Source organism: Phaenicophaeus curvirostris, chromosome 2 (assembly GCF_032191515.1).
Source record: "Phaenicophaeus curvirostris isolate KB17595 chromosome 2, BPBGC_Pcur_1.0, whole genome shotgun sequence".
NCBI lineage: Eukaryota > Metazoa > Chordata > Aves > Cuculiformes > Cuculidae > Phaenicophaeus > Phaenicophaeus curvirostris.
Genome location: NC_091393.1, coordinates 91,213,236 through 91,239,795, shown reverse-complemented (window position 1 = coordinate 91,239,795; position 26,560 = coordinate 91,213,236). Strand labels below are relative to the sequence as shown.

The 26,560-nt window shown below is 38.1% G+C and overlaps 1 protein-coding gene across 1 annotated transcript in view; it reads left to right on the top strand.

The window, feature by feature from the left end:
- Positions 1-22,629, top strand: part of HHAT (hedgehog acyltransferase) — a 92,350-nt gene extending 69,721 nt beyond the window's left edge. Inside the window, exons 9-10 of the mRNA XM_069850897.1 lie at positions 7,948-8,149; positions 22,441-22,629. Coding sequence (XP_069706998.1) covers positions 7,948-8,149; positions 22,441-22,629 — 391 coding nt within the window. The remainder of the gene's footprint in view (positions 1-7,947; positions 8,150-22,440) is intronic.
- The last annotated feature ends 3,931 nt before the right edge of the window (positions 22,630-26,560 follow it).

The window sequence follows — 26,560 nt, the reverse complement described above, 5'->3', positions numbered from 1 at the left end:
CAGCTGGAGCACTCCTATGGGAGACAAGATATGTCAGTCTCCTTGGCAAAGAGCCTGACCTCTACTATTTTATAAGCAAAGACTGACAGTGCTATTAATAGATCCCTCCTCCAGCCAGGTTTTCAAAGGAATATAGCCTGATTGATGTGCTGCTGAGCTTAGATATTATCAGCCCATGGTAGGTGTATTGTGAGTATCAAGAATGAATTGGGCCCCTGGGGAGAGTTAAGTTCAGAACAGCTTCAGGGAGCTCTGCAACCTCTGCATGGGAGAAGGCATCTGCTTCATGGCTCCATCAGCCAGCTGGGACACAGCCCCCTTCCGCCCAGCAGCTAAGCTGTAAGCACTTAACTCCAGGCTGTTTTGGCAAACCTACAGGCTCCAACTGTCAGCAAAAAAGTTGGAGCCCTGGTTTAGACTTAGTCACTTAACCAATCTTTAGGCCCTTTGGACATCTGCAATCAAAGATAACTGACTGGTAGTTTTGTGTTTGACTGCTAACAGGTGGTGGTAGGCAGGGTTTCTTTCCTAGATGCAGCTGGGAGAAAGCTAAATACAGTAGTCCATGAGTAATGAAACCTTTTCTACTGAAAAGAAGTATTATGATTTAAATAAAAATTTCATTTGAAATAAATTAATCTCTCTGAAAACATGAGCTTCCTTGGAAGAGTGAATTCAAAATTATTTGTTCAGTATTTCCCCATTGTCTGCCCTTTGACATATGGACCTGACTTGGCTCATATTTGGTGTTGAATGCAAGGGAAGAAAAATATGTGAAATGCTTCAATTTTTTAATAGGAAACTGCATACTCAGTCTTTGCTGGGAAACATGCTAACAACTGGAAAATGAACTGAAATCCAGGTTTAATTCCTAAAGCCAAATATTATTGCATATGAATATTCTCATTAATGCTTTGTAACCCAAATAGACTTAATTTCTCATTAAACATTTTTGTGGTAATTTAACAAGGCTTGTCTGGAGCCAACATTAGCTTAAATATTTTCAAGGGTCTGCATTTGTCAAGATCTCCCTAAACATCGCATTAAGCTGGTGAGGTGAGATAATCTTACAGAGCTTAAAAAGCTTTGCCCACAGGCCAGCAAAATTATTAGACCGTATAAAAAACTGAGTTTCACAGTAACAACAAGGCTTACCTCTCCTAATGGAAATTTTGCCAAATGATATTCTGAATTTTTTTTTTTTTAATTTCAGGTGCAAATATGTGGGGCTCAGCCTTCAGACTTTTCTTTATAGGAGATGTTTCTGTGATTTAAAACAGATTTATTCATGTAGGACTCAGTCTTGCAAAGACTTACTGGTGTGCTTTACTTAGGGACTGTGGGCAGTTCCATCCAAGTCAGTGAAAGCTTGAACTGACAAAACAGGAATCATACCCCGAAGTAAGAATTTGCAGAACTGGGCCTGAAACATTTTTATTATGCACTAGAGAAAAAGTTTGCAATCAATGGTCTAAGGCCACAAAAAGAAAACATAAGAAAAAAAAAATTAAGGAAGCCCAACCCCAGTTCTAGAGGGAATGCCTGCTAGTTCTCACCCTGTGTCCTGCCACACTTTTCATTCAATCATATCTCTTTTGTGGTGACAATCCTTAGGATATTTTAGAAGCAAAATGAATGGTAACTTGACTTTTTAAGTTTATCCTCAAAATTGTTCAGGCTCACATTGAGCATTGTTTTCATAACTAGTGGTGAAGAACCTCTTATTTACTTGAAGTGTCAAATTCTCCAGGCATATTGCTGCTGGATGAAACTTCGTATACATGTGCACAAAAGGACATTGTCACTGTACAGAACCTCAAGCAATTTCTCTTGTCAGGATTTAAGATGGAAGACTTTTAACTTTTACTGCGTTGGCTATGTAACTGTCCAACTCGGAACAGTATGGTTAACTCATGAATGCTTTGAAATTATGAGAGGCGTTAGAATTTTGAACATCAAATGTTCCTGAAATAAAACACAGAAAACTCAAATTAATTGTATTTACAAGAAGTTTGCCATTACAAGTTAATTAACATTTTTTTTAAAATTACATTTATTGTGGTTCTGGATAAGACATTTCAAGATCAATAGCTAAGGAAAGGAGGAAAACCATGAAGAGCATGTATCTTGCTGTATGGCCTTACTTCAGGAAGAAATGAAAGCATATGTTGAAGAAAGGCCCTGGACAGAACAGTATTTAAACAAGTGCTTTACTTGCACTTACTTCAAGATTTAAATATGTTTAAAATTACATGCACGTGGAAGTAAAAGCAGTGTATTGAGTCCTCAAGAAAGAAAAGCCCTTCAGAGTGATTCTTAACTATTGCAAATGCTCCTCTTACCAAAGGTATCAGAATAAAAATTCTATAATGTAGATAATCATTAGAAGAAAAGACACAATGTGTTTTCCAATGGAATGATTGTCAGAGCTCTTAGATTCTTCTGTAGATTACCTCTTACAAAAACCCTGACAAAATGGTTATTGGATTTAAAAGGTATTCTCTGTAAGTAAATGTCACTTTTAAATACCTCAGCTGTTATGTTTGTGTTTGCGTCACCGTAGGGATTTAAATGGTACCATTTACATATTTTATCCAATTCTCTAATGTTCACTTAGAGAGTTAAGGTAAGTTGTGTAAATGGAACAGCTTGCTGGCTGTAGATAAGCTGATTTAAGCTACTGTAAATGGGACTAAAATTAAGGCACTGAGTTATTCAGAAGACCTACGCTGTTATACTTCGTGAAAGTAACATGTTCAATAGCATGTAAGTTTTAGTTTGAAATCAAAACAGAGTCTATGGAAATATGGTAAATACTGTCAGCATCTTTGCTTTGGGAGGGGAAGGCTAAGAATTATGTTTAGTCTTCTCAGGTGAATGTTCTAATAATTTTTACTATATAACATCTTAGGGGGAAACAACATAACCCGTCCGTCTAAAATAACCTGGAGGGATATGATCAATTGCCATCATCAAATCTACTTGCCTTAACATCCTTTTCTCTTTGTGAATTTGATAGGTGGACTGTTTGGTGAATAAGGAGTTGGCTGGATGGTCACTTTTAAAGAGTAGTGGTCAACAGCTTGACATCCAGATGGAGATCCTTGATAAGTGGTGTCCATCAGGGGTCCGTACTGGGATCAGTGAGATTTAGTATTTTCATCAATGACGTAGACAGCAAGATTGAGTGCACCCTCAGCAAGTTTGCAGATGACACCAAGCTGAGTGGTGCAATTGTTGCACTGGAAGGACGGGATGTATCCAGAGAGAGCTGGACAGGCTGGAGAAGTGAGTCTGCATGAACCTCATGGAGTTCAACAAGACCAAATGCAAGGTCCTACACCTGGGTTGGGGCAATCCACGGTTTGAATACAGGCTGGGGGACAACGTGATTGAGAGCTGCCCTGCAGAGAAGGATTTGGATGTGCTTATTCCTGAGGAGCTCAACATGAGTCAGGAATGTGTGCTCACAGCCCAGAAGGCCAACTGTATCGTGGGCTGCATCAAAAGGAGTGTGGCCAGCAGGTGGGGTGAGACCTGACCTGGAGCATTGTGTCTGGTTCTGGAACCCCCATCATAAGAAGGATATGGAACTATTGGAACAGGTCCAAAGGAGGGCCATGAAGATGATCAGAGGAATGGAGCACCTCTACTATAAGGACAGGCTGAAAGAGTTGGGGTTGTTTGGCCTGGAGAAGAGAAGGCTCCGGGAAGACCTTATAGCAGCCTTCCAGTACCTGAAGGGGGCTACAAGAAAGCTGGGGAGGGATGTAAAAACATGCCTTTTACAAGGACATGTAGTGGTAGGACAAGGGGGAGTGGCTTTTAATTAGAGGAGGGAAGGTTTAGATTAGACATTAGGAAGAAAATCTTAATGGTGAGGGTGGTGAAGCACTGGCACAGGTTGCCCAATGAAGATGTGGCTGCCCCCTCCCTGGAAGCGTTCAAGGCCAGGTTGGATGGGACTTAGGCAGCCTGGTCTTGTGGCCAGTCCCTGCCCATGGCAGGGGATTTCGAACTGGATGGGCTTTAAGGTCCCTTCAAACCCAAACCATTCTATGATTCATTTATCCATCTTTACCTCATTGATCACCAAATAACTTTTGAGTTTTCTTTTTCTCTGAGTATATGAAGTTGTTGCACGTTGGAACCACATTTTTCAGCCGTGTCTGCCCTCCTTGCACATCTACAGTAAATGTGTGATCTGCTCATCAGCTCTTCAGAAATTCTATTATGAGGGTGTTCCCTTTGGGTTGTGGTAGTCTGCCATGAGGACTCATGATTATGTGCTAATAGTCCCCAAACAGGGGATTTTGAGCTTCTTCATGGATTTTCTGTGATTAGAGATGGTCTTAAAAACTGCGTAGAAGCTTAAAATGAGATATTTATGTAACGCTATTCTGCATATGGCACGGCAGATCAGCATGCTCTATGGCAGCCTTTCTCTTTTTGTCTAGTTTCTAGTTGCAGTACAGAAGTGCTGTAGTATAGATTGAGTGTAGACAGTAATATTGGTAAGGAAAAAGTTGGGAAGTATGAAGATAGATAAGGCATCAAATTGTAGTGGCCGTTGCCCCATAGGCTCTCTATCTCTCCCTGCCCCCCTCCTCTCCTCACAGATTTTGTTAGTGAACTGGAGGACAGAGCAATGTTACTAATATAAAGTAGGAGGTTCCTTTTTTTCCCCTCATCCCACCACAGCGGACTGAGCAAGGGGCTCTGTGGGCTTAGCTGCTGGCTGGATTTAAACAACAACAAATTGTTAGTTACAAAGTGTGTGCTTTGTCAGAAATGGTAGCTCAGAATAACGTGTTTCTTCTATCTTCTGGCTTAATAATACCATTCACTGGTTTATTCCTTCTCATACTTCAGTGTAAATGTAGCTTTCTGTAATTAAATGAGTACTTTTCACAGAAAAGAGAAATTAGATTTTTGGAATGGCAAGGGCTCTTGCAAGGTTTCTTCTGCCAGACAAAGTTGGTTATATCACAAAGCACAAAGTGACTGACTGTCATGGAGCCAGAATCTGGCCCTTGGCTGCACACTGAGTTGCCTGTTGCTTGTAGGCAGACTTGCCAGTATAAAAGCGTGAGCACGAGAACTCAACATGGATATGATGTGCAAGGGTGATGAGGTAGCAAATATTTTATTCCTGATGTATCCTGCAATGCAGTAATGGGTTTCTCCTGAATTTTTGTGAATAAAAAACACGGGAACATACAAAATTGCTCTTCATGCTGCTTGAGGGAGATGACTCAATGTCCATTCGTCTTTTGTACCTGTTTTAAAATCGCTAGCATTATGCCCTGACAAGGGAAAGGTGGTTAGTGCCCTTGTGACAAAAAATGGCAGCCAGCCTTCATTCTATTTTCTTATGGTAGCTAGCAGGGAAGGAGAGAGGCATTGCTTTGCATTTCTCCTCTGGGTAAGGAGACAGACTCTACAATTCTGGAGGGCAAGGTCGAAGTGTTAGTAAAGATTAAGTGACTCCTTTTCCTTTTCTCCTTCTTCAGACAAGTCTTCACAAAGAAAGACTTGCCAATTCACTTGCACAATTGCCATGAGCCTCACTAGAAGTGAAAACTTCACTAGCCTCAAATGAGTTATTGCTGCCCAATTATCTAGCTGCTGTTGTTAAACACGAAAAATCAGACAAGAGCCTATTTTTCTCTGCACAGTAATTTGAAAGCCATTCAGGCCAACCTCAGCTGAGCTGCAACTGCAAATGAACAAGCTGGTGCTGCTGGGCTGTTCCTGGCAATGCGTGTGCCAGTAGAGGCTGCCTACACAACAGCTCTGTCTCAGTGCAGGGAAAGTAACTGTACAGAAATCCTGAGCTACTTATGCAGTAAAAGCTGTCTTTTGTGACATGGGTTTAACCCAGGACCCTGTGAGGTCAGCAAAAGTGTTTCCTCAGGGTTTAGAGTAAGATCTCTGTCACAGAGATGTGTCTCTTCAATGGTGTCCAAGTTACTTTTAAGTGCTGTATTTTGGTAAATGTACAATAGAGAGTGAACGTTGCTGAGAGTGGCAGGACCAACAGTGCCCTGCTTTGAGCTCCTCTGGTTGAAGCTCTGTAAAACAAAGTTTGCAGGGCCACAACGGCACGGAGATGCTGGTGTCAGGGTTGCAGTTTCTCAGCCACCAGACCTCCTCCAGGCAGGCTGCAAAGAGAACTGGTAATGACAATGGTCCCTGCCTAAAAAAAAAAAAATAGGGACAGGGATGCAGGGATGGTGTTAGGAAAGTATGACCTAAGAGGGGATAAACTGCTTTGGTATTACATTTCTGTAGTTCTTTGCATAGAAGGAATTTGTGTAAAGCAATGGAGTCTGCGCTCTGCTCTCTTCACCCTCTGTGCCAGAGCCCTGCCAGGGATCCTTCTGAATTACAGACCGCTGGGACAGACCTCTCCACCGTTAGACTAATTGATTGCAATTGCAAGTGTCTATTATTGCAGTAGTTTCTTTGTATATGTGATGAGAAAAGACTAAACTCAAGAAAAACATAGGAAAGGGAGATAGACAAAACCCGCAACATAATAAAATCTATTGATCTTATTTCATATGCTTGGTAAAGAGCATGCTTGCACTGAAAATCACTATAAATGTGATCAGATATTCCCTGTAGCAGGTTGAAGTAAAAAGATGTATTGACATTATGCTTAGACAGGATTTTGAGCATGTGACAGCTTTTCTTTTAATGAGTTTTCTGTTTACATTTTAATTACTCTTATCACTTTGTTTCACCCTGTTACTGTATTTTCTTACTTCATAAGATTAGGAATAAAGCATTATGTTAATTTCCCTTTTAAATACTTAAGCTAGTATTTATCTCTCAGTGTAAAAAAAACTGATAAGTAGAGATTTAAATTTCACTGCAAAAAATTTCCTTGAGTTATCTTAGCAAGTAGGAATAGTCTCAAAATTAGTACAGTGAGTCATACTGAAGGAATGACAGCTGAGGAGAACTGTCACTGGCAGTTCTCATATACTGCATCTCCTTGCTTGTACCCATGAGCTGGGTGGTGACTCCATTGTCTGATGAGCTTCTTCAAAGTCTTGACAGGAAAGTGTGACTTTTTGAGGTAAAGGCTGGCCAGTGGCCATGCCTGACTTGGAAAATAGCAGGAGTGGATGCAGCTCTCTGGGCAAGAAGGAAGTGAAGTGATGCAGAAAATAGTGTCAGTTTTCAGAATCCCATTGCTTCTGGTATTTTTTACTGAATGAGCGCTGCTTTCTGGACACTTATAAGAATCAGTTAATGCTAAAATTCTGACTCCTGCATACAGTTTAAATACAGAATATAATGTCATGCAGTGTGCTTCAAATGGTGTTTTTTTGGTACCTGAACTCTGAAGGTCATTAGGCAGACATGATCCTGAGAATATAATATGAGAACCAGATAGGAAATGTTTTCAGTTCATAGAATTTTTAATGAAAGATTGAAAAAAAAATCACAAGCTTTTAAAAATAAAATTTGTTTGCATGTGTCTACATTTCTGACAAATGGAAAACATTCTGTGGGTTAGAACTATATATAATATATAACTATATAATAATGTTTTACATTTTTTTGAGTCTTGTAATTTACATTCATGTGCAGACTGCATGTAATTTCAGTGTATGGAAGTTGACTTAAAGCTACTACTGTTTACAAAACTGAGCATTTGTCTTGTGCAGTTTTGAGAATATAATTTATGCTATACATTTGCCTAGTGCAGAGTTTCCGTGACCAAAAAACCGTCTTTTTCCTAAAAAATATGTGCACATATTTTGTAGTCTACAGCTTTGGAGAAACTAGGGCAAGCTCTGTAAATAATGTCAGGTAATTATTCAAATTCTGGTTTTATGCCACAAAATTAAAAAAATTGTTCTTTAGTGGATGTTTTTCTGACATTTCTATGAAATCTCTAATAATGTCGCTTATCTGACATTTCACTTACAGGTACATTTACGTTCCCATGGGAGGATCTCAGTCCAGTCTGCTGGGAATGCTCTTTTCCACAGCGCTTACTTTTGCCTTTGTAAGCTATTGGCATGGAGGACAGAGTTATCTGTGGTACTGGGGTGCACTTAATTGGCTTGGAGTAATTGTGGAAAATGGTGTTAAGAGGATACTTTCTGCTTCACTTATTCAAGATTTAATTGTAAGTTGAGTCTCTTTATGTTTCATGTTCTTGTTTGCTGGCTTCATGCTCATCTGAAGTTCCTGGTTACTAGATTAAAAGTTGTGGATAATAGGTAAGAGTTAGCATTCCCTTGCCCACCCTCTGGTATTTGAGGTAAGCCGTAGAACTGGAAATTTGCAAAGTATCAGCAAAGCAAACATTGAAATATGCATGGTCTTAAAAGCTTCCTCTGCAGTCTTAGAGTAGCCAACCACTTGCCACCTTGTATACAGGTGACTAGAAGCCAGTTTTAACATTTGTGTTCTGATTTTACTCAGGATGGCCTTAAAATATTCATCTTTGCTAAAATTAACAGTGTATATTTCTAACGGTGTGTTTCCTGGACAAATGTGTGAGTTGCAGCTGCCTGCGTCTGGGAGGAACCTTACACTGGGAAATCTTATGCCACTGAAAAGCCAAGTAAAGAAAATATTTTGCTTTGAAGACCTCTGATATTTTCAGTTTACTTATACTTTTGATCTTCATGCTGGCATTTCCAAAGGACAAATTTGTCTTTGACATGCAATCACATGCTCTAGTAACTAAAGATAAATAATTCCTATGTCTTGCTTCCTTAGTAGTGATGAGTGCACTGAATTTGTACTCCCTTATAATGTGGTGGTGGTGATTCTCTGCAACTTGATGAAGTCGTGATGCTCAATTAATTATTCTTGTTCTCCATCCCACCAATCTCAGTTTTTACTGTTGTGGCATCCACTGGGTGACAACTGATACAGCTGAATAATTTGTGGCAAATAACAGCCAGTGCTACCTTATATCATCCATGTGTCCATCACTGCGAATTCAGTGACAGTCTGGAAGCAGCTTTTTTTCCTTCTTAGAGAATGAGTTTATTAGATCCATTAATCCCCCCTCTATGGTGATGCTGAGCTTCAGCATCTGACTGGCTACATGCGTTTGTGTCTGGACTGGGAGACAACATTGTGTTTTAGACATCCAGCTGTATAAGGAAGTATAAATGTAGGGGTCGCTGTATTTGGTGTCACTATTAGAAATTTTAAAAGAACTCTTAAGGAATTATGTGCTTAAATACCATAGAAATTATAAAGACTTGACATTATGAAGGTGGGGTTATGTGTGTCGGATTAATTTCTAACACATAGTTCTAATTATAGTTAACTGATGCTGGCAGTAGGGTTCTTTTGTTTGTATAAATTAACTCCCTAGCAATGAACCAAGTGCATTTTACCACTTTCCTCCCCTTTGTTTTCATCCAGTGTTTTTAAAGGCTTATCCAATGTCTTCCACGTGTCCCTTGTTTTCCATTTCTGTTTGGAAATGTGGCTGTAGACCTTTCTTAGAAGGTCCTATCACTTCTTTCCCTGGAATATTTCTGAAGCCAACATTTTTAATATGAATAGTTTTGGCATTTGAATTAGTGCATTCATAACCTTTTTATGTGCTTGCATTTGGTTATAGCTGAGTGATGCTTTGCCTTGTGCCTTGAAGATTTCCCTACAACTGCTGAGACAGGGTTGCAAATGTGTAGTTGTACTTTGAGCCTTCGTTATCAAGGGGTGGAGTGATGTGACTTTCTCTAAGAAGCATCACTTACATTTAAAATTACCTGCAAATTCCCTAATGCCCAGTATGCATTTCCTTTTCCTTCCCATAATCCTGTCTCAGTGAGAGGTGTGCTACAAACTTAGCGTCTGTAGTGTGGAGGGTCCTGTTACAAAGGATGGGGTTTTCACTTAAATTTCATCTGTTGACAAGCTGAAGTCCTTTGCATTCTTATGCTTCACTCACTTGCTGTGTTGGCTCTTGAAGGCTGTTTTTGAAAACAGAAGTTTATTTTTGTCCCCAGAATAGCAGATGCATTTATGTAAAAATGCAAAGGAGAGGCTTATGCTTTTTTTTTAACCCATTCTGTTTACCAAACCTCCTCATAAATTCTTGCTAACATTGAATTCCATAATTAATTTGAGCAGGAGGTGTTTGATTAGTAATATATATATATATCATCATTATGAAAAAATAATGAGGAATAAGTTGAATTTTAATTCTGCTCAGTTTTAAAAATTTAATTGATCACAAAGAATAATGAGTTATATCAAAATTGCTTCCTTTTTTGTCCCCCACTATATTGTCTCAAATCTCTTGCAAAAGAAAGATTTAGACTTCTAAATAAAGCACATTTGAGTCTCATCCTTCACTGAATTCTTTTGCTGACTAAGAATATATATAAAAAGAATTAGACTATATATATGTACAGATTTTACAGTAGTTTAAATCTCAGCACTGGAAACCTAGCGCAATATGGGTAAATAACAATTTTGTAGCAGTCTGACAAGTTTTAAATGTCATCTTGGGATATTGAGCTGGAATGAACAAAGGCACATGGGTGTTATTTTTGAGAAGTTGAATCAGCATATAAACAAATATTTACTGAAAACAATAACTACCCTGACCCAAAAATTGGATCTGAAACTTTTGATCTGTACTGGTTGCAAATGAGTTCCTGGTGTCCTGATTTCAGCTCTAAAATATCACTAAAGCATTGTATATAAAACAACAATAAATGCTAATCAGCTAGGGCATATCTGGAAACTTTATATTAAGCTGGAGAAGTTTCATTGTGGTTTTATCAGGGTTTTTTTCACTTTTTCAGGAGATATTTATACACATATTGAGCAAAGCAGTGCTTTGTTTCACTGGTTCTATATTAATTTCTTACAGATGAACAGAGGCTCCAGTAGTAATTCATTCAAAATCAATGACAGAATTTGTATTGACTTCTAATAAATAACATGTCAGATTTCTGAAAGAAAATGCTAATAGCTATCATTCTTTCAACTCTTTCATTTTTATTCTTACTTACTTTTCCTTAAGGAAAACAAGATATAGATCCATACAAGAAATTAGATCTTGATATAAAAATAAGATTTGGAATGATTTAAACCTTAGAATAGCAGACAGCATCTTTAAATCAATGGATTTTTAACTATTTGGAAATCATATAAAAGAAGAAGTAGCAAAGGGAGTAAAGTTGGCAGATTGTTAAAATTAATGTTTTAATCTCAATTAAAACAGCAGCATTCATCTTCTTAGTTCTTTCATAAAGTGAAAATGTCAGTATAATAAGAAATTTTTAAATTGAAACAAAGGTATCATGCTACGAAGATTTTCTAGTCTAAGAGCTTATTTCTAACTTGATTTATTAAGAAACTAAGTATACCATAAACAATTGAATTTGAGAAACCAACTAATTTTAACCATGGCTTATTTAGAAGTAATTTTTACTGTCCTTGTAAATGTTTTGGCTTTTTAATATATAAAAATACTTACATTTCTATGTTTTCATTTATGACTCTAACAAGGAGCCCTAATAAAGTCTATTTCAGTACGTGATAATTGCCTTCCCAACCCTCTCGTGCTGAAGTGGAAGTATTTTGTATGATGTCCTATGCTTTTGGTTAGCGTGCTAGATTTTTTTTCCCCAAAAGAATGAACTCTATACATTTGTCTTTACAGTTAAAATATCACTGTTATTTCGAGTACCAGAGGTCTGGACAATGACAATTGGCATCCTCGGTTTCAGAGAGTAAAGAACTTTAGAGGTCTTTCAACAAGTCGAGTGTGGTGTGGGATTTTTGTCTGGTTTTTTTTTCTCTGTATAGTTTTGTTTGTCCTGTCTCTTTTGCTAGGTGCATTAAAATTTGTGCAGCTATTCATAATAAGTCATGCATTATGTAATTATCCTGCACATCTGGTATGGAGCATGGAAAGGTGCTCACTGGTGAGCCTGAACTCTGGGCTGTGGTTTGACAGGGAATTGGACTGATCTAACCGCTCACTGCTATTGAAGGGGGAAGGTTTAACTTCCCTTTCCTCCCTTCCTTGCAGTCTCACCATTTTCCTTCTCTGCATGCCTTCGTGCTGGAATGTTTGCTAGACTAACCTAGCTCTTTACCCCAGCTTCACTTCCTCTCATTATTTTATTGATTTGTCTCATGGAGGGGAATCAGAAAAGCACTCAAAGCCATACAATGTAAAAGACAAAAGCCAAGGAAAGGAAGTGGAAAAGGAGGAGCCCGACTGCTTGAACCTCCCCCCTGCAAACGTATATAAGCAGTACAGGGTAATAGGCTGAGCTTCTGTATTTAAAGTCAGTTGGACAAAGAAACCAATTGAGTTCTACTGCAGTAGTTACTAAGGCCCATGTTAGGGCCCAAATTCAGCTTAGCCAAAGTAAAGATTCCTTTGCATTTCACAACCATGTCCTATATGTGTTGGGCAAATGTAGAACTATCTCCTTCAATGACAGATTTTTTTTTGCAAGTATAACTCAGTTTAAATGGCTGTGAGAGAGCTGTAAAGTTTTCTTCTACAGCTGGCTTAAACAAGATCTGACCAAACATTAGAAACTCATTCAAGGCAAATATGTTTGTTGACCAGCTTGCAAGATCTGATCCTTAATAAGATCTCTGTAATAAATAAAGACACCTCTCATCAGTTCTTCAGTACACACTACACTTTGATCTTGATTTTGCTTCATGTGGTGGAAGGAGTATTTATATTATTGGTTTACTAACAACAGGCCTGCCTTGTCTTTTCTTTTTTTACTAATGGTTTTGTGTAATTCATAAATACTTTTATTGCAACATGACAATTCAATTAAGTGGCAAGAATTGTCAGTGATACTTTTTTTCATGACCTTTTTATGTGCTTGCAGACTTCTGTTGGGTTTGTCACTCTACTCTCTGAGAATCTCTAAGAATGTAAGGTGGGGTAGTTGGACAAAATCCCTTAATCAGACTCTTATTCTCCAGAGCAGGATTGTTTTTTGAGATGTAGGTATCACCCACAATGTCAAACCCCAGACCAGTGGATGGGGTATGCTCCACCCCCCCCACCTTTGAGTTCAGGCAAATAATTGCTCTAACCAGAAATCTGTACTACCCAAAGTGGATGTACTCTGACTCAAAACAACAGAAACTCGTTTCTGTAGATGTGAACATTAGCCAGAGCAAATTTGTGACAACTGGTCTTTGTGTGTGGTACCTAGAAGCAGCGAGCTGAATTATCATAGAATCATATGATCATTAAGGTAATCTAAGATCGTCAAATCCAACCACCTGCCCAATGCTACTGTGCCTATTACACCACGTTCCAAAGTGCCACATTTATATGTTTTTTAACACCTCCAGGTATAGTGACTCCACCACATCCCTGGACAGCCTGTTCCAATGCTTCATCGCTCTTTCAGTAAAGAAATTTTTCCTACTATCCAGTCTAAACCTCCCCTCACACAACGCGAGGCCATTTCCTCTTGTCATATCACTTGTTACTTGGAAGGAGAGGTGGTGTTTTGTATTGAGCTGCTGAATGACCATCTAAGATGAATATAGACTCATAGAATCATACATTGGTTTGGGTTGGAAGGGACCTTAAAGATCATCCAGTTCCAACCCCCCTGCCGTAGGCAGAGTCACTTCTCACTAGACAAGGCTGGATGGGCTGGCTGATGCATCGTAGATTTTTTCCACTGACTTTTAGCTTTGCCAACAATAATTCTGAGTCAAGTAATTCTTGCCACATTTCTGCTTTTGCTTGATTTTACTTTTTTCTCCACCCTCTTGTTTTAAGGGATCATTTGTCTTCATGCAAGTGGATCCCAAAACAATTTGAGAGCTCTGCTAAAAACCCACATACAAAGACACACACTTGCACTCTGACTGTGGTTCCCTTTTCTAAGGGAACTTCTTGTCTCAAACTTAGTAACAAAGACTGAAAACCTTATAGGTGTTGTTCTCTGTGAGGGACATACACATGCAATACAATACAGGCTCTTACATCATGAATGACAAAAGTGGCTGCAATAAGATTTCAGAGATAACATTCTTTCATTTCCTAACTTTTGAGTACAAGCATCCATTTGTTTGGTCAAATCTGTGGAAGAAATATTATTTTTGATGGCAGCAGTAGAGAAATGGCTGTGATTTTCCATCCGTCTTTAACCAGGTGATTGTTGCTCTGTTTCAGACCACAATGTCAGCTGTGAGGAAAGCCCCTTGCATAGCTGCTCAGTTGTCATAACAAAATATGTTTCTTCCACCTACCAGCATTATTTACTTCCTCTACTGTTTTGGAGACTCCTGGCAATTTTCTGGTGCTCAGGCCATAATGCAGTTTGCAAAGCAAATAAATCATGCTACAGGGTGAAAACAAGGTAGGGTGATGCTGGTTCTGTGCTTCTTTATTACTGTTACATAAATACAGCCTCCCTCTGATGTTCGCCTCAAAAATTAGTCCAAATAATAGATGTCAGCAGTTATGGAAATGCAAGTTAAAGTACCGAGGAGCAGTTGCATTCTTGCCTTTCTGCTCTGTCTTGTGGTACAGAAACTTGCCTCTGGGAAAGCAAGGTCTGTATTTGCAGTGAGTGTTTATCAGATGTCTCCATGGGGATTATTACTGTGTGTTATTTATTTGTTAACAGTTTCACAGTGGCCATGCAGGAGGGCAGTAAGCAGTACCAAAATGCAGGAGTAATAATTAGTGAAGTTAGACCCTTTCCCAATTTGATTACAGTTTAAAAGGTAAGAACGTCAGAATGTGGATGAGGGAACTGAGAGAATCAAAATGGGCTGAATAAGAACCAGAATAACAAAAATAAGGATGTTAGGGACCTTGCCACAGAGGAGAGTGCAATGCTGTCTTGACCTGTCCTCCTTGATGAGAGCTGAGATGTGTTTATTGGAGCATATACACTGCCATTATTTGGTTAAATTCTCTGCTTTAAACATAAAACAGAAAAGAGGATTGTGCATTTCGATGCTGTTCATTTAGCACTTTTTACAAACTGCCGCTTGTTGAAAAAAATGTTTGGGCAGGTTCTTTGAGGGTGAAGAGTAACTGTAGGAGCAAGTACAGAAATTTACTTCTGTGTATGTCAAACTTTCACACATGCATCTGTAAGTGTAGTGCATACATACGAGCCAGTAGGAGGCTTCCTTCAAACAGAAGGGGGTGGGGGCTGGCTGTTTGCTGAGAGTTGCTATAAATGGAGATCTTTTGGAAGATCTAAAAATGAACTGGTGCTAGTGCAAGACAGCGTTTTTTTGAGTGAATGTTTAGTAAGAAATCAATAGAGAAGATGAGTATCTTCTAAAATACTATTTATAGCATTTATTCCTAAATTCAGAAACAAGTTCTATTTGTGAGAATAGATCTTAACTGACAGCTGCTTGAATTTGATTGTGTGGTTTTCTTTTTATGGGAATAATGTAGGGAATTACAGGTCATTTGCATCATCCTGTCTCTTGGAAAAATGTTGTCAGTTCCCACTTTCTTGTGTGAACTTCCTAGGAGCTAATTTTTGCCTTTGCTTTGGAAGAAAAGTATGTACCTTGAAAAGAAATAGGAGGTGACCTCAGGTTACAGTTCAGCTTGAGGAGAAGGGAGGGAACTACTACAAGCAAAATAAAATGCCAGAAAAATAAAGCAAAACAAAGGAAAGGGGACTGGATCTGGCTTAGAGATAGGCAAAGGCAGAGCAAATGGGAATGCTTACCATGATTTCTGAAGGGTACAGTATATGTTGATGGGAAGTTAAATTTATTCTTCCATTTGGTGTGGCAGTTGCTGATGATTAAGATCTAGTAGCATATCTCGTTCACTTCCCACTTGCAGGCCTGTTCCTTATCTTGTTACTGTCATAGCTCTGGGGATTCCACAGTTTCTTTTGGATTACTTCAGAAGTGGGTATTTTGCACATATATTCGTATTTGCACATGTTCTGTGGAACAGTTGCTACTCTTATCCTGTTCTACATCTGTCCCTGAAATTCAGAGTACAGGAATAGGTATTGTATTGACATATTAGCCTCTCATCAGCTGCCTTTACATTGGTTCTGCTGCTTTTCAAGCCTAACTTCTGCCAGCATTAATGAACACATCTAGTCCCTCTCTTTGATTCTGCAGTTTTCCGAACACTATTTTGTCACAAAACACAGTGTCGACAGGTAAAACCCAAACATTTTTAGAAGTCACCCCACTGCTTCGACCCAACCCATCCTAATTTCTACTGCTCACTTTAAAATTTAAATAAATTGGCATTTTGTTTGGCAGAGCTTTGTCACAATTTTCAGCCTTTCCTCCATCCCATCTGCTCCCCCAGCTGCTCAGTCACACCCTGTCCTCCATTTTCAGCGTGCCTCGCTGCAGATAGATAAAATAGCCGGTAACTGTTAGTCAGGATGTGTCACTTCCCTTCCCACTGTCCCATCTGCTCCCCGCTCTCTCTCAGATTTTCACCCATGCTCTTGTTTTTATGCTGTCCTGTTATTTTTGGCAAATGGCTGCATTGCGGATGACCCAGATTCAAGGTGTGCATTGAGGTGTTCACTCTTGTGGTAATGGGGTGATTACCAGGTTTCAGGGATAGACATTGAAGTGTTGACCTGTCATCTAAGAACATTTTCCAAAAGAAGGCACTTAGAAGCACTTTTAAGACTGGCTGGTCTCTCTTGCTTCTATATAGAAGTAAATAAATTTGGGCCTTACTCTTCAGTTTTGATGCAAACCAAAATGTTCAGATCCTTAAGTTGCACTGGTAAAAGGAACCCCAGCAAGTTGAGTGTTTCTCCAAGTGTTTTCCTGATATGCATAATGGCACTGCCTGTACGCCTCCTGTACTACCGCAACTTTACTCACAAACTTTTTAATGCAACTGTTCACTCCTCTCAAAAATCCTCGCAAACCCTCTGTAACAGACCATTGCAAAACCAATTTCATTTTATTTTTGTGATGTAAAGTTGATTCAACATTCCATTAACCTTAAAGCGCTACTTCTCTAGTAAAAGCCTTCAGGAAACTTTCTGAGAGGGTGGAGGTTTAATAACCATAGGAAGCACACTTACTCCCCTCTTATACACTGGGAGGGTCAGTGAAAGATAATACTGGACTAGGTGTTATAGTCATGGTAGTTAATTTGCTTGATTTTTTTCAGCAAATAAAACAGTGCCTTTTGGGTATCTTATTTTAGCATTATTATGGATTAGTTGGCTGACAGGTTTATGTTGGAGAGGATGAAATCTGTAGAACAGATAGTAATTAAATATTATATGTTTTAAAAAAAGACAACTCTCCTAAAAGTTGTTCTAGATCATATTGACCCTTTAAAAATGAAAGGCAGATGAAAATAGAATAATTTAATCTGTAGTGTTGGAGTTTGTAGTGTCAAGCACGTTTCATGTCATACTGGCCATAGTATCTTCTTCCATGGTACATGTATTCCCATAAGAAATAGTCAACTGCTTCTCCAATTTTACTGTACGCTCTTATTTTGCTATGTGCTTGGATTATCAAGTCTCTGGAAGGGTATTTCAAAAAGAAGTAAATATTATGAATGTATTTTAATGCATGAAGATGGATGCTTGTTTAAATTATAACAAATTTAATTCCCTTACATGGGACTTTTTGAAGTATTTTTGGTATGAGCAAGTTTGATAAAGTCACTGACTTTATGTAGAAGTTTTCTTTAATCTGTCCAAGACCAGCTATATAAATTAGATGTGTTACGACTACAGCATGTGTAGATATTTTCCATCTTCTGAGCACTTGCTAAGAGTTTACAGATAATATCTGTTAGGGGAGACTTCTTGCCGCTTGTAACCCTGTAATGAGGCTGGGTTTGTAGCATAGTGGAAAACATGTGCTCCAGTTCCCAAGCCCTCCCTAAAACAGTGTGAAGCATGGATTCAGCATCCCTCTGAATAACAAGCAGTTGGGAAGTGCCAAATCACCATAGTGCCACCACTGTTGCTAGAAAAAGTTTAAGAATGGTCGCTGTATGAAATGTAGGATTGGGTCCCTGATAAAATACCAGGGAATATATTTCTGTAAAAGAAGACTTCAGGGTGATGGTTTGTATAAGACTACTTGGTTTTGACTGCTGTATAAAATTTGGTCTGGGGCATCTCCTCAGGAGGGTAGATGACTTATGCTAATCAGTATTCTCCAAAGTATTTTCTCTGGTGTTGGCTAGCTTGGAGGTGTAAATGCATTTGGGAAAACCAATTCTAGACCCTCAATTTCATCTCTCCTTGCCAGTAATATCATTGTACACAGTCCTGTAAATCAGTCAAAATGCAGATTTATTGTTGATGAGCTCTGACTCACCTTAGAAGTGCTTTTAAACTATGCACTGCTGTCTGAGGCCACTTCTGTCACGTTTGTTTTCTCGTCATAGTGGTGTAATTACTACCTTGCAAAGCAAATGAAATGAGTATTTTCTCTCACATCCTCTCTAACTTTGAACTTTCACCGTGTCCTGTATCTTGACTCTTAATTTTATCTTAAATGATCTGTTCTCTTGTGTATTGTCTTTCAAAACCTGTCTTTCTCAAGAAACAACCATTATACAAGATTTGTATTTCCAGCTTGGTTTTTAGAAGCTAAGTATGACTTGCGCATGTAACTGGAAATGGATTTAGGAGTGGGAATGTTTAGACTGTGCAAATCCTTTTCATGCCTGTCTTCCACATCTCTCAAACACGTACAGAGATTTACTTTTCAAGATATGCCACTACTAAACGATAGTATCATTATTTTTCTGAGATGACTGAGGAGCCCAGTTGAGAGAGGTCTGATGTTAGCCAAATTTTCTACACCAAATAATGTGCAGAGAGAAGTTTTTCACGACGTCTGACAAAAATATCTGAGACTGATACTCATTTGCAGCAGGAAGTGAATTTCATTGGAATGCTACACCAAATTCCATTCAGTTCCAGGAGAGATGGCCTGAGCCAACTGAGTATCTTGACAACATGTCAATAGGTTTTTTGTGTAGTTTAAATTCTGTAGTCCCTTTGTTTCACAGTGTATGGGGAAGCAGGATGGTGGTGATTTACTAACAGTAAAGTATGATGAAGTATTGATGTGAGATTACATGTGAGATGGAGCATTGAAGAATAATGCAAATTTAAGGGCTTCTGCCAGGCAGCCACAGATACATTGTCATTTTAACAGTAGGTTCTCTTTCACCGCTCCATCTTCTAGCTGTATTTGCCACAGGAAAAGAGGAGAGAGAAAGAGGTGGCAGTAAAATCCAGACAAATCCAGAGGAGCTCCTTGTATTGTTGCAATGGAACATATTGATAAAAGCATTAAATAGCATAATGAAGAGTTGTGGGTGTGGAGAGGTTTTTTTTTCATTTTGTCTGCTTTCATGAAAACAACTTGCTACTTATTCAGAAAAATCCACATGCTGGTAGATGTTTAAATCACAAATGTTATTAAGTATTATCTAGACCAGCCTCAGTCCTTTTTCATGGATAAATTAATGCTTCCAGTATATTAATTTGAGCACAATAGCTGCTCAGGTACTTTAATAGTTAGCTTTTTCTGGATGACATGAGATGTTTAAAGAACATTTTCTTTTTATACCTTCAGTGCAGCTGGTAAAAGCTGTATTGACATCAAAGACTGTCAGGAAAATGTGTACTGCTTTTTGGATCAGTGCCTAGCAAACTTAATGGAAATTAGCTACAACAAAACCCAGAAATAGTTCAGTGTTTGTCTAAACTGTTTCTATCTTAAATTACTCCTTTATACCTTATAGATGACCAAAGGCTTTTATGGTCTGTACTACGGTTAACTTATATTGTTAAACATAATGACACTTTTGTAGAGGGTGACGTATTATATGTGACAGTTTTATTTATTTATTTAATAGCTGTATTCTTTTTTTTTTAAAAAAAAGTGGCAGAGCTTTTTTAGCTATTCCCGTTGTTTGTCTTAGTCATACTGCATTAGATTGTAAAACAGGCAGACCTCACAAATTTATCAGGTCTAATCAATGCCTTGGTGGAAAATGCAGTCTGACACCAGCTGTCTGATGGGTTGTCCGTCTCTAGCTCTTTCTACGGCCTTACCAGAAGATTCTTTCTTTTTTCCCCCTTTTCCTAATTAAAACTGTTTCTCTATAGAGTTGACAGATTAGTTTGATGGGAGAGTGAAAGGTAGATCTGGCAATAGACTATGCTATATAGATAAGCTACAACCCGATCACATTTAATTATCCTGGAGTAAGAAGAGGGTAACTTTGGTGGCTCTTAACACAAAAGTTTAAGCTAGAGTAAATATAATTGCTCTTTATTTAAACCTGGTTGTTAACGTGGGTTTAGTAGTGAAGTTTTGAACATTTTAACTGAGCGCATACACTTATGCACACTGAAAACACATATGTTTTTTATATATGAGACCACACATTCATCCAGTGCAGTTCAGGAGGAGACAAACTTGAGATATCCTCTACCACCGTAAAGAACACGGAGAATGTTTTAGAAGTCCTTGGGTAGCTTTAGAGGTGCAAAGTACTGTAAAGGGAAAAAGTTGCTTTCCTCAGTAACTGTCAATGTCTGTGATTATTTATGTAATTACTTTATATTCTCTGCTCTTCTCCTATGATGCCCTAGTTTTGATCCAGAATTTTCAGAGAAAAATTTCAGTCGCTCATCTCATACATGGATGTTTTTCCTGGAAGATTGACTATTCCTGTATTGCACATACAGGCTGATACACTACTTTACCTTGACGGTTATCTATCTCCATTTTTGTGCTGACTCAGGCTGACTCATACACCAGATATAGTTCTGACTGCGGCTAACATTCGATTTACCAAAGATCTACTTTGCTACTTTACAGTAATATGTTAAAATTGCTTTTTTTATGCTTGTAACTGTCATTAGCAATTTAATTGTCTAGGAATGTGGTTTTAGTTCTATTTTAAGCGTGTGTTTATGTTGTTTCAGTTATCTGAACATGAATTCTGGTTTGGCTGCAGCTACTAAAGATTAGTTACTGCTCCTTTTTTTTTTTTTTTTTTTGATGCTGCAGTCACAAACCTGTTTGTTTCCTGCAACATCAACATTTATAACGTGGAGGCTGAGCAGCATCTGATATTTCCCTTAGATCCCATGCCCTGGCAAATGCTCATTGGTTTACACAAAGCATTCAGTCTTTTGCAAATTCATGCACAAAGAATTATGTTTTCCCTTATGTAGAAATGAGGCGGTATTTCCAACTGAATGTTGGAGGAAGCTAAAACATTTTCACCCTTCTTTCACTATCTTCTTGCAGTCTCTATGCAGCACTCATACCTGAGTTGATAATGCAAAATACGGATTCAGAAAAATATAAACTAGTATATGGTGGAGAGAGATCTACTTATCAGTATCATTAGAACAATAGTACGAAAAACTTTATAACAGATGTTTATACATTCTAACATGAACAGTTATATTTGCACTGAAAAAAAATGAGATTGCATGTGTATTTAAATATTTTTTTTATATGGAAGTGTCTGTTTATTAAGACTCATTGGAATAACCAGTTCTGATCTAACTCTAGTATCTTTCAGTGAAGTCTTATTAATCAACCTAAGTATCAATGACTTCTGAAGTTGATTGATGCTATTTTTTTCGTACTGAAGTCCTTTACTCCATAGTGGGACTTATTGGATAGTATTATCCACCCAAAAAGCATCTTGTTCCCGTTTATGTACATCAGCAAAAATTCATCAAGGAGTACACTTAAAAAGAAAAGATTTAAGACATGGAATGAGTAAAGGTCTGTCCAGGTCTGAGCTCCTCAGTGTAAGATAGACAGGGACATGCTTGAATGAGTCCAGCAAAGGGGCACAAAGATAGTCAAGGCACTGGAGCATCTGCTATAAAAGGAGGATAGACTGAGAGAGTTGAATCTGTTCAGCCGAGAGCAGAGAACGCTCCAAGTGTACAAATACCTAATTGTAGAGGAGGAGAAGACTCTTCTCAGTGGTATTTAATGACAGGACAAAAGGCAACAGGCACAAATTAAAATACAAGAAATTCCATTTTACATGTGAGAAAAACTTCTTTACTGTGAAAAGTAGTCAAATACAGACACAGGTTGCCCAGCGAGGTTGTGCAGACTCTGTCACTTGAAGGTATTCAAAATCCAACTTGACACAGTACTGAGCAGCCTGCTCTAGCTGACCCTGCTTTGATGACCTTTCTATGTAACCTCCAGAGGTCCCTTCCAATCTCATCTGTGATTCAACACCATTTTTTATCATGAAGTTTTACCTAAACTTAAATTACATTGGTGGAAGCTGCTAGATATTTTAAAAGCTTTGGGGTCTGTTCCATAAGAATTTGAATTGGGTAGAAGTTGTTTGTCATAACTACAATGTCTTTTTCTAACGTTGCTTGAAAAATTGTAGGGGTTTTTAACTTAATTTTCACCTTTTGTTTTGCCCCTAAGGAACGCTTCTTCTCACCAAGAATTTGTCGTCGACTTCATGCTGTCCTGGCATCTGTTAGCACTTCAATGTTGATTTTGTCAAATCTAGTATTTCTTGGAGGAAATCATGTTGGAAAAATCTACTGGAACAGGATCTTTATGGAAGGCAAGTTTATTTTTATATGCTGTCTAGATAACAGAATTTTCTGAGTATTACGTTGAGTGGGCTGAGCCAGATTCTTCTTTCAGTGCACTAACAGGGAGTAACCTTTTTCTGTTCCTGTTCAAAACCATAAAAAAATCTGTCTGACAAAATCTAAGTAATTATGCAAGCTGTGTGGCTACAAAGAGACATTGTCTTTCTCCCATCAAATCTAGAAAGAGAGCCATTGAGCTTCTTTGTCAGTGACATCACCGAAGATCAAATAACGTATGACAGGCTAGCCAGGTTGTATTTTTTTTTATCTGCTCTGCATTGCATGTACATCAGTACGAACAACTGTACTAAAGCAAACCCCATAGATTCTGTGGAAGGTCAGTGAATGAGATCTGCATAATACAGCATAATTGAGCAAATAAGTCTCTCTCTGTAGTGGGTTTGTTGTTAGGATAGAGACCTTTTGACTACTGAGGACAAGGATTGAGGATGGGCGAACTTGGGTGACAGTGCAGCCTGTGGTGCTGCTGAATAAGCAGCGTGCAGCATTGTGCTGTGAGCTGACTCAGCAGACAAATCCAGCTTTCGATTTTTTTGCCGAAGTTCAGTGTAAGCAGGACCAGTTTTCTGAGGTTCTTATTGCTGCCAGAGCCCCACATTGTCAAATAAAGGTCTTGTAGAGAAATATTTTTTTGTCGTGAGGGAAGTACTAATTGGCTTCTGAGCCTAGAAGTGTTCTCCTAGAAAGACCATCACTGTCTATCGCTCCTTTATGCAGTGTTTTCTCCTCTTGTTACTTGTAGTGGTTTAGAGGTCAGCTCTGGGGTTCCAGGGTCCCACTTTAGCATCCCAAAATTATGAAAGTATTAAGAGTTTACATAAACCGAACAATTTCTCTTCTGAGCTGAAGCAAACAAAATTTAAACAGCCCTAAGAAAGGTGCATTTTTAGTATAAAAACAGTGAAAGTTTTTGTTAATAATGAGCAGGGAAGATTGGGTGAAATAGTTGTTCATGTTTGGTTTTTGCTCTTAAAACATAAAATATTTGTTTTCTGTTTTCCTAAAAAAGACTTTATTTTCTCTTAAATAGTTTCCTCCTGGTTAGTTGGCTACTAGTTTCAGTAGAAAAAAAATAGATGCAAGAATATGGTTGGAAGTCTAGTTAGGCATCATTTCTTATCTAATAGAAGAAAAGCACTAGTGAAATTGTCCATTTTGGGTTTATAGCTTCTTGAAAATTATTTTCTTAATGAAATTTGTATGTTATAAATGGAGAAAGTATTCCTTCCTCTTCAGAAGACTTAGAAGTTGGCAGAATGCTGGGGTTTGCATCTGATGAAGGACTGTTTTAGCAAGCAGAACAGTGTTAAATTAAATGAGATCAATTATTCATTTTTTTCTAGGTTTGGTTTGATTTTTTTTTTTAATAGTTCTTAAGTTTATTGCTCTGTGTATAGCTTGAGTACATATAGCTTGGGATTAGGTACTAGGTGCCTAAGATAGGAATAGCAACTTTGTTTCCACAGTGTGTTATTCAACTTAACTTTATTTTTGGAACATGAACACTTTAGCTTAGTGCAGCTCACTCTAGTAGTAGAAATCGTTTTTAAGCTTTATTTGCCTGTATCTTTAGCTCATACAGGTGACTGTGAATGTATTCTATTACTGCATTGTGGTTTTGACAACTCGTGTACAGACTGAAACATCTGCTAAGATTTTATTGCATGAACATTCCTGCTCCATTGTTGTTTTCCTACTATGGAACAAATGCTGGGCACTGAAGGCCAGTCAAATTCAAAAGGACTATTCAGAACTATGTTCTTCAATTTAAATTAAATTTAAGTCCTGGTTTGAAGGAGTTGTAACAAAAATTTACACATATGTTTGGAGAGTGTAACGCTAAAAGATAAAGATAAATAAATTAGTGTATAGTCTGCACTGTTCTAGTGAATCCAATTCATCAATATATTCTGACCAAACTATATACTGCAATATATACTCTTTGGTCATTCCTTTGTTAGCCCAAGGACAGATGAGATGAACCAGCTGCTTGTCTTCAACTCAGGTTTATGTCATTACTTTCATAAAAAATTAAATAGGGATATGCTTCACTTGTTAGAAGGTGAAAGAGTGGTGGTAGTGAGTGGGTGTTCTGTGGGGCAGGAATGTGTTGGTTCGGGCTTAATAGTCACACTTTCTTTCCAGTATGATGCAAGCAAAATAAAGTTCACATGCATGAACATTTTTTCTCTTGTGCACTGTGATCTTGAAGAGCTTTGATTACAAGAGATTTCAACCTCCCATCAGTGTCTTGTTAAGAACAGTCAAGAAATCTGAGACAGGACCCCAAACCCATTTCTCTACATGATATCTAAATCTGTGTCCTTGCACTTGCTAAACAAAGCATGATATATAATGTCCTGTGCATTACTAAGTTCTGCTATATAAGTAGCTAGTTACTTTGAGTCAATAATTGTTAGCTTTGGGTTAAGAAGAAAGAAAATATTTGGTGAATTTCAGGTTAAAATATTAAAATTAATATTCTTGCTCTTTTAAAACTTTTTTGATCTGTTTGAAATTTGTCTTAGTTTAAGAAACCTGAACAGACTTTTGCACCACTCTAAAATCAAATTGAGAGCATAGACATCTGCATTCAGAGTACATCTCCACATGCTCAGTCATCTGGGCAGCAGGACTTGAGATTTGTTGTCTTAGGTGGCAGAAGGCTCTGCAGCAATAGTGTGACATGAAGTCCCTCTGAGATAAGAAATAGACATCTAGTAAGGAAAAGTGAGCTGTGGAAAGAAAGCTGTCCACCGCAACTGCACCATCAGCTGCAAACAACACTCAGTTCCTTTCCTTTTTTCAGTTCCCACAGAATTACGTCTACAAAGATTTGTATATATATGGGTAGGATGAAGATAGGAGAACAGGTATGCATTTCATGATTTGTAAATGTAATTGGCATTTGTAGATCACTAACAAAATTAGTCAAGAAGGTATACACTATAAATCATCTTAGAGCAGAAGTCAGATCCAGGTTTAGGGATAGCTTGAGGTGTTAAGCATGGCATTTTCAGGTCTGGCAAGTACGTGAACCCCAGAATATCAGTATTTTAAAACCTAAATGTCCAGTGTACAGGACTTTGTAGACAAAATTTATTAGAGTTCTATTGTATATTATCTAAAAACGGTTCTTGGAGAGCAGCTTCCCATTAGCATATGTGCGAGAGTGATGCAGATTTAAAATGGCTGACTTCTAAAAGGAAGTTTTACTGAAGCTGAAGATGTACAAAATGCGTGTCTAGGTTTCCTCTTTGTTTACTAAAGAGGATCTCTGTGTTCTTTTGCAAAGACTGAGTATTATCAAAAATCTATTTGTCAAAAATCTAATTATCAAAATACCATGTCTGAGAGTGGGGAGGATGGGGCATGTGTATGAAAGCAATTAAACCCCTTGACAGTATAGTCAGTTCAAGGAGAACCATGGAAGCAAGCTAGCTTTGTTATCAAAGCTTTGTGGATTGCTTTCTAGGAGCAGGATTTAGATGAGGTAGTTTTGTCTGTGTGGTAAGCTTTGGATGCTGCCATACCTTTTGCCACACTGTAGCTATCCCTCTTCTTTTCCAAGAATTCTTGCTTGACTGATATTTAAATTGCTCTGCAGTGCTTTGGCAGTGCTTTCCACAGCTCTGATACCACTCACAAGGAGAACTTATTTGAGCATGCCAGGTAGTAGTGTTTTTTCACATTTAGTTCCCTCTTTTGAAAAATAAATTAAATTTATCTGGCTGTAAAATATATTTCCAGGCATCATTAAATCCACTGTGGTCAAAATATAAGAGCAGGTGTGTATATTTCTTACATGCATGCTAATTTGTCTTAAATTTGTTCTCAAACTGTTTGGACTGGCCTTAGTGCTTGTTTCTAAAACTTAGCGTCAGCCCTGTAAGTTATTTACAAAGAAAAAAGTTCCTGCAGCA